Source organism: Nestor notabilis, unplaced genomic scaffold (assembly GCF_000696875.1).
Source record: "Nestor notabilis isolate BGI_N333 unplaced genomic scaffold, ASM69687v1 scaffold5452, whole genome shotgun sequence".
NCBI lineage: Eukaryota > Metazoa > Chordata > Aves > Psittaciformes > Psittacidae > Nestor > Nestor notabilis.
The window spans coordinates 26,412-35,768 of NW_009918630.1; the positions used below are offsets into that span (position 1 = coordinate 26,412).

At 34.9% G+C, this 9,357-nt stretch overlaps 1 protein-coding gene across 1 annotated transcript; it reads right to left on the reverse strand.

Moving 5' to 3' along the window:
• Positions 1-258: 258 nt before the first annotated feature.
• Positions 259-9,132, reverse strand: TCEA1 (transcription elongation factor A (SII), 1; the record flags this gene model as incomplete). The annotated part of the gene is made up of 7 exons (XM_010009805.1): positions 259-803; positions 1,866-1,937; positions 2,875-3,021; positions 4,853-5,007; positions 5,943-5,999; positions 7,852-8,000; positions 9,045-9,132. Coding segments are annotated over 7 exons (677 nt in total), but the record flags the coding sequence as incomplete, so codon positions are not given.
• Positions 9,133-9,357: the final 225 nt, after the last annotated feature.

The following is a 9,357-nucleotide window of genomic DNA, read 5'->3' on the forward strand; positions in this document are numbered from 1 at the left end:
AACACATTAAGCAAAACTGAACACTCAAATCAGATTCAACCTACTATTTTAAGACATTGCTAGAAATAATACCTACTGATAGAATGTCAAATACATGCTTTGGGCAATAAAATATATTGCATTGGTCAAAACTGGTTACATAAACAAGCTTAACGAACAAAAGAGGTCATCATATCCACTAAGAAATTTCTAAACCCCATGATCACAAATTTAGTCCTAATTCAGAAACAGTATGTACAAACTAGAGAGTTAACTAAATTGTGATTTAGTTAACAACCGAGTTTTACATAATTAGATGAAGTTAGACACCTTTTCTCTTTGCAAAACTAGTGAAAGCAGCAGCAAGAAACAAATTCTATTCTTACAACTGAACAAATGTGGAAGGTAAAATACATATCCAGGGATATGTTTCAGACCACAAAAAATACAGTACATTATTCACATAGTTAGAAAAAAACAAGCCAATTACCAAGATGTTTAGTTGGTAAAAGTTTAATGTCAACTTACTTATAAAAATGAAAAAATATTTTAACATTCACCATACAACTGAGCAACCTGGCCCTACTGACTATTAGCTATAGGAAGGCATTTAAGGAAATGATGGCTGTGTCAAAACAAAGGCTAACTTCAGGCATGTATGCTGCTTTAAAAACAAAACAAAAATAAAAAGGAAAAAAAAAACCAAACCCCAAAATTTCTCTCATTTGCAGGAAGCTAAATGCTTAGCCTAGTTTTTAAAGCTAATTACAAAATCCTCTTTCATACTGGTCCAGATGTCTTGACAATTTCTTCTTCTAACAGAACTGTCAAAAGAAAAGAATTTTTATGAGATCTTCATACAGCTTATTTCTAAATCTTTGCAAGAAGAAACAAAAATATGACACCATACTTAGGATATGGAAATTACTAGTTAAAGCATTTGCTTATAACATACCCATTCCTTCACTCAAGCATCTTTATACAAGACGCTTTTGTAACCACCACCTTACAGAAGGTTTTAAGGACAAATGAACTCTTCCAGGTGCTACATCAAACAATTTCTAAGCCTTATAAATTATTTAGGCGTCTTGGAGTATAGATTTATACAATATTCAGTAGTAACATATATAAAACTAGATGCATAAAATGACTGCTGTAATCTTAAATCTTAACGTATGCTGTGCAACGTGGTTCTGCAGTGTTCTCTTCAGAAAAATAAGGGAATGTAGGTCTCATATTTCATATTGCATGCTACCACATCTGAAGTTGTACATTTTACAGGCCTTCATTTCAGTGTTTCTCCACTTTATTGGACTATGTGTTCCTCTAAAGTTTTTTAATTCCCATTTCCCGAACTTGAAAAAAAAGAATTAAATCAAGTTATCACTGCCCTACACTCATCCTGGCACAGGAATATGGAGCAGTCTTTTCTCTTTTTTTAACCATTCTCCTTTCCAGAGTTAAAAAAAAACCCAACAAAAACAAACCAAAACCCCACAACAGACAAGACAATGATGAAAGGTCTAAAAAGGCTATTCCACTCATCAAAGCACAGATTAAAAAAAAATTAGAATATCTTTGGGTAAAGAAGGAGAAAATACAGTGACTAACTTGCCACTACTTCACATGGCAAAGCAGCATTATAACTAAATATCACAATGGCTAAGTTAATGTCCTGCCACTGCCCTACTTGAGTGATCACATCTTCAGTAAAAAATACTTTTCTAACCTAAAGCAATTTTGAAATAGCAACATGTAATATCATTAATGGGCTAAGCAATAACCAGCAGTCAACGGAATCTCAGTTGTCATTTACTGTAAACCAAAATTAAGCACAGAGCCTGGCTGTCTGCTATCAAATATGCGGAGCAGTCTATCAGCCTTACCTTCCATCTGTTTCCACATTCATTACAGACAACAAACGTTGTCATGGGTTCATCGGCACTGCGGGTTTGAACCTTCGACAAACACAAGAGCCAGAGCAAAGAAGTAAAATCAGTATCGTCAACTGTTAGTATATGTTCAATGTACAGGTTTAAAATCAAAGTTTAACATTAAGGAAACACATTTGAATAAAAATTAAAGTTAACTTTTCATATCAGTTTAACTGCTATTTTTTCTCTAGACTATAAAGCCATCATAAACATGTTTTGACAGATTCAGCCCTAAAATATCAATTTCGGCATAGAAACTGCACATACTTCTAGGAAAAGACTGCTGTAAAACTACATGTTCAGTACAGCTTTACATATATTTACTGATGCAAAGGCTTAAAAGCGTCATGATCTGAAAAACAGCTTTCTACTTAAAGCATCTGATACACAGTATTATAAACACAGCTGACCCTATGATCAAAATCATATGCCCTGAAGTGCTGCTAAACAAATTAAATCCCTGCTTCTTGTCTATATTTCCCAATTAAAATAGAAAAAGATTGTAGGAATTACTGTAAATCAGGGTCTAGAGTTAGTCAAATGGTAGATTTATATATATGATGTATATTTTATATGTATGTATCATTATTTTCTGCTATTTATTCCCTCTGTAAAGAAAAGATTACACACACCAAAACCAGTAAATTCTTCTCCACATAAAACTGACTTAATACAGGAGGTAATAAAATGAATTAGCAAAAACTTCGCAGTGCAAAGAAGCTGACCTTCCAGGCTATATAGATAATTAGTTTGGATTTACATCAAATCTTTCATAAATGAATACAATAAACATTCTTCCAAAAGCACATCTAAGTAGATCCAACTATCTTCACATACTTTGTAATTTGTTAGCGTTTCGTTAAAAGTTCATACTGTAATTAAAACTTCTTCTCTGACAACATTCGTATAGGATATAAAAGTCTTCAAAAAAGGAAAACAAAGAGCCTGAATAACTATGTACCTGGGTGTATGTACAGTTCTTCTTTTTGCACTTGCCACATGTAAACAGATCAGTTTGGGTACCTCCTGTTTTAGCCATCTGGTGCTCTCTAATAGCCTCTTTGGTCAGATTTTTGCGCATTTCTTTCAGCTCATCACTTGCCATCTCCTGTTATGGACAAAGAGCAAACAGAGTTTAGTAGAGAGTTTCAGCTTTAAACAAGTCATTACCACTGTGCAAGCCCACAGCGTTCTTTTTTCTTTTTATTTAGAATCTATGAAGAGCAACATTACTGAAGGGCAAAGTAATTTTACAAATTTTTAATTTTATAAGACTTAAGTTGGGGTATGTCACAGCACAGAAGCTTCAAAAAGTTGTTGTTTGGGGTTTTTTTTATGCAGCTGGAAAAAGAAAATCAGTTAAAGTTGTACTATCGAACACCTGGAAACATTTCTATGTAAATGCACTTCTGAAGTTCAGAAATGTAATAAGGCAGAGGACAACTTAGATGTTCTCCAGAGAGAGAAAGATTCTTTCCCTCGGTTAGATCCTTGCACAATTATCTCATTGACCTACAGAAGATTATTATAGGAAAAACTTACACTATCTTGACTACTTCCATACTTGCACTGAGAAATACAGTATAGCTGTAACTTACCATATGTTACCGGAAGTTATATACACTAAAGTTTCAAAACACTAACTGAACAGCTCAGATTCACCAATTTTCTTTTTCCTTTAAAACAGTTCTATTGTGCAGGATCTCCTCAATGTACAGTGATCACGTATGCATAGTAAAAACCAAGTTGTTCCATTTTTCTTCAATAAAGTTTTATTCCACATCTCATGTAAAGGGGGCTGGGGGGGGGTGTTGGCTATTGAATTTTTAATCCAACACATCAATTGATACAAAGAATGGACACTGGTTAACACGAAACATATGGTTGTGCATATATATATATATACACACACAGAGGAGAAAGGAAAAACCTCTACATACTAAAGATAAAATCTACTTTTTTATTATACTCTTTTACCAGTCTGTTTGCCCTAGTCTTTACATAAAGCTACAGAAAGGAGAAAACAAAACAAGACACCTCCCAAAAAAAACCCCTTCCTTTAGAAAAAAAGCTAACCATGATTTTCATTACATCATCTTAAATCCCATTTCTTTCAGTCTCCAAGATACTACTTCACACCTGATTTGGAGGGGTAGAATCCAACACATACAAGCAGAACTATAAAATGGAAAACAGATGTTAACTATGCTTTCATTTTTCTCTCCCATAAAATCTAATTTTTCATTTGACTTCCTAGATCTAGTTTTATTTGTAAAGACAGCAAGCGTTTCAAAAGGAATTTGTAAAGACAGTGAGCGTGTGAACAGGATTTCTATTGAAGTGTCAAGAATGTTCTTTTAACAGAAATTTAATTTGATTTAAAGGACAATTTTCCTAGCTTCTTTCCCCTACCATTTATGGCTTTTTCTATTTATTGTTAAGAGTTTCCTTCAAACTCACTTCAAGTATTCAAAAGACAGATTCAAGAGATAAGCTTTAAATAAACACTGAAAATGGTAACGAGAGGGAGACTGATCTTTAAAACCACAGTGTTCTACCTTGCATAAGCATAAAATAGCAGAGGTTAGCATCTGAAAAATAAATGGCAAGACAGAAGTCACTAGCCAGTATATTTACATCTTCCTAAACTTAAAACTATCATTGATACATCATGTGGCCTTTTAAAACTGGCACAACATACCATGTTTCAGGAAATTTGCATGCAACAGCTTACCTGCCTTCTGACTTACAGACAAAATCAGTTATTTAAGAAACATTAAGAGACAGCGCTTTCATTCCCTCTGCCCCAACACAGCCTTACACAGACTGTGCAAGCCACAAACAAGCCACAGTCTTTCAAAAAGCGTAGAGAACTTACATACATTATTTTTATGGCTAAGTCCAATAAAGAAACATCTCAAGACCTATGCTTTGCTTACCTCTGCTGTCATTTTGGCAAACTTGTCAGGAGGAATGTTCCCACATAACACATTTTTCCGCAGGTTAGGATTCTTCGCATCCTTGAGATTCGATATTCTACTTCGTACCCTGTTTTTGTATTTCATATCAGTGTTTTTTAATTCTTGAAAAATAGGTGCTTTGGATTTAAGGAACAAAACAAGTGAAATAGAGCACTATATAGGATTATTTTAAGGGGTTAAATTTTCTAAAGCAATGTACTTCTCCACTGCTGATCAACTCCTCCTCCTACTTTCCTGTTCAACACAGAAGACTTCACATCCTTTTGAAGCCTAACCATAGTTCAGCACATGGTCAGTGAAACATGAATTTTTGAGCAGTAGGATGTCAACTGAAATTGTGAAAAGTCACCCATGAATTTATGTCCGGTTCCTTGACCTCATCCTGAGGATTAATTGATTTCTAAACCAAATATTCAGCTCACTAATAGAATTTTAAAACAGGTTTCCAACAGGTGCAGGGAATTCCTTAACAGGAATGGCAGCTGACTGTAACTACCAAATATTAGCAAGTTAGAATCGTGAGGCTTAAACTATTTCTATGCTTATGCTTTTAAAAAAATACCAAGATAAAATGAAAAGAAGCCCAGACCTCTGCTCTGTAACTATTCAAACACTGCTACAAGAACAACCCTTTCGAAAATTCTGAATAATTTAGAAATAAACATGTAGAAAATGAAATAAAGACATTATAAAAAGATTAAAACTGTTAACAAGATTTTAAAATAACACAGAAGAGCCCAGCATTTTATGTCAGAATGCTTCACTAAGATACAATACTGCTGCTGCAATGAAAACACACTGAACTGAAAAAAACCCACACACACTCACCTACACACATTCCTACATGTTTTAAGACAAATCATTTAGGTTGTGCTGTTTTTCCAAACACTAAATTTGTGCACTGATGTGCTGAACAAAGCTTGCTATTTCTCTTCTAAATAAAATCTAAAAAACATTCAATGTATAGATCCAGTTAACTATTTTTAACAATATCAATGCTTTTAATATACTTTTGTTCCAGTGCACATAGATGTTCAACAAAGGATATCTTCTTCAATCTGAGAACCCAGCTCTTCTTCATCAGCACCAATAGCAATGTAATCATCTGAGAAAAACAAGTATTAGAATATTAGTAACCTGACAATCTCATCAGTACTCTACATCCCTGAAAACCCATCTGAAACTCAAACTGAGTCAATTATGAAACAACTGCAGTTGAGTTTTCCTTTTGTATAGGCACGTTTAATTTACTGTACACTTACACATTTGAAAGAACAAAAATAAGTGAAATGAAGAGCAACCGAAGCTTTAAAAAGTAGAAAAAGCCTAAATCTTTCACAAAAACAAAAGTTCTGACATCTAGTCGCAAACACAAGTAGTAACAAAAATCACAGCTATACAGAAAAATTCTTAATATTCTAATAGGCTTGGCAAATACCCATTTCCTCAGCAGAGACTACTCTAAAAAAAGAAGTATTTTGTATTGTGTTTCATCAGTTGTTTCAGTCCACACAATACAAGCCTAAGCGATTAATGTTTTGCATGCAAGAGAAAGATTTCATTAGAAATATAGTAATTAAATAACAGAAACAGTATTATTAGATTTTTGTTTTAAATGCAAAGCAGAGATGTGTCATAAAACATGTAAATTAGAGGAAATAAACCATAGCAATTTTGAAGACAATGCAACACTAGACCTAAATTATCTCAAGATAATTGTTTACTGTTTCTGACCAAAACCCTTACTCATAAAGACAGCTGCCTTTCCAAGATAGCTTAGGACAAATTAGATACAGTATGTGTTTTCCTCCTTCTCATTTTAACATGGGTGTACTTCAGCAAGTAATCCAAACACCATTTCTCCTTCGATGTCATGCAAAAGGCCATAAAACCAGAAAATAACCTTATTTTTTGATACCGGTATTCAACCCACAGATGAACAGTTTATATGTATTGTAGAAAACATAGCAAAAAGAGATCTTGGAAAACTAGCTAAAATTAAGACTACATAGAATTATGAATAATAAGATGCTACATGCAATTTCTTGTTGCAAATTATTTTAGAAGTCTATGAACTACATATAGAGAAGACCACAAACTCATGGCCTTTAGTCACCTTTGATTACTGCTTGTATCTGAATTTCTGTGAATTAAATGAAAGAATGAAAGAGTAAAGAGGGTGAAAATGGAAGACTCTGAATTCAGTCTGCTTACACTGGGTCAGGTTATGCTAACCTAAGAACAGAAGAACAGGACTGGGTCATAAGCTCTGGTAGAAAAGAAGGACCCACAAAAAAAAAGTCAGATCATTCTGAGGAGTCCAATTTCAGTTTGCTCCTTATCTAGTGTTATCATTCAATTTGTCAATTTAAAGACACCCAAGTGTACCTGAGGGGGTAAAGGAGAACAACAAAACAGTCAAGGAATTCACAGATGCCCAAAAGGCATGAAGATAGAGCAATGCAAGACTCTTGCAGTAAGAGTCTTATCTCAATGAAATATCAAGATTAAACTGAAAGAGAAAAGCAGCCTTCAAAATCCACAATCTGAAGGCCCACAGGATCTCTGGTATAAGAAAGGCAGGTGTGTATATAGTGGCATTCTCGGTCAGAGAGAAGACGAAAAAATCCAGCAGCTTCCAAAAAAAGACTCAAATGAAGCATTAAGGAGTCAATAACCTTCCTGAAAAGAAGTTCCACCATAGGCAAGACATCAGATGAACAGATGCCACAAAATGTCCCATATCATCAGCAACAAAAATGTATTTCAATATATTCCCATGCTGTCAAGGTTACTCGCTACTTGCAATCTGGGAGAACTGGCCTATGGGTATATACATACAAATAGATATAAACAGGGTTTATTCTACCCTACAAGGCTTGAGAAAAATAGTGGGAAGGACTGAAACAGAGAAGAAGGAAATAGTTAAAACTTGAAAAATACTCTACAAAGCTCACCTCCTGTTCTGAGAGCTGCAGAAAGCATTTCTCTACATTTCACTCGTACAGAATCTGAAGTGCTTGGAGCCCGGGGAAAAGAAGGGATGAAAGAATTTGAGGGAGCACTACCCTCCTCCTTCCTGCTGCTGGAATTGCTACTTGAACTGCTAAAAAAAGGCAAAAAGAAAGCTACTATTAATGTTTTTCCCCCCTCTTCAAATAACTTTGTTCCAGGACAAAACAGAGGTCTTTTGCTATATCCATTTGATGGTATTCCAGACAAAAAGAACACAAGCCACCCTTTTAAAGCTACTTACAGCTCTAGCGTCAATACAATTTTAGAAGTGTCTTTAGAATATTCACCAGGGTATTCCACGCAACAGAGACACAGCAGGTATTTCATTCCATTATGTGGCATGTAAGTTTTACTTCTCTAACATGAAATCTTTTCTTCCCCCCATGGAACTTTTTAAAAAACAGTGAAGATACATCACACTAACGTTCACCCTGCAGTGAATGCCTTGGATTCAGTCTGCTTACTGCACTGAAGCGGTAGCAGGATCACAAACAAGCAATTAATGTAGCTCTGCAAAATAAACCAGGAAGTTTTCAGCTTGCATCACAACAAATGATTAGAGGTTAAGTTCAATTTGAAAATGGCTGCTGGAAACTAATTCACTACAACCAGAAATATATACAAGAAATGGGCTTGCAGATACTATTTTGCAAATGTCCTTCAGCTCCTATAATGTCATTAACATGGGCTCATTTTTTCTGATAACATATATTATGTGTTTACCAAAAAACATGCAGAGTGGGATTGTTTATTGAATATAAAAGCTAACAGACAAAAGTAGTGTTCCAAACCTCTAACATATGCAATTACCAAAATCTGTGACTGAAAGTTGCTTTACAGTTCTCAAAGCTACCTCAGTGCTATTGAGAGAGAAAGTATTGAGTATTGAAAAATGCAGGAGTATTTAACAGATGACGACAGAACAAACAATAACTAGTCTGGCCATATCTTGTCCTGAGGCTTTCATCTTTAATGTCAGCAGCAGCATGATTTACTTTCTTAACAACACACCATTTCTTACATAACTATTTCAGAAAAGAATGTGGAAGCTGTCTCTAATACCACAAATTTTGACCAACTAATTTTATGTTTATACTGAGTGAGATCATTTGTATAGTCATGAAGAATTTCGCACCTTTCTTCTCTTGCTTCAGGACTATTTTGTGAGGAAGATGCAGGCTCCTTTTTCTTTTCTTCAGAATCTTTATCAGTTGAAGGTCCATCTGGAAATACAAAACACGAGAAACTCTTTTACCCAGAAATAGTAACCGGTTTAAAGCAGTGGTAAAATATCTTTGATGATTTCTCCCAAACCAGTTGGAAATGCTATCAGCTCCCACTCTCTGCTTTGACCTTCTCTTGCAGTACAGCCTTCCACTCCCCAACACCTTCGCCAACCCAGCAAATGGAGAATGACAACACTTCAGATCCTCCAAGTCAAGACCAGC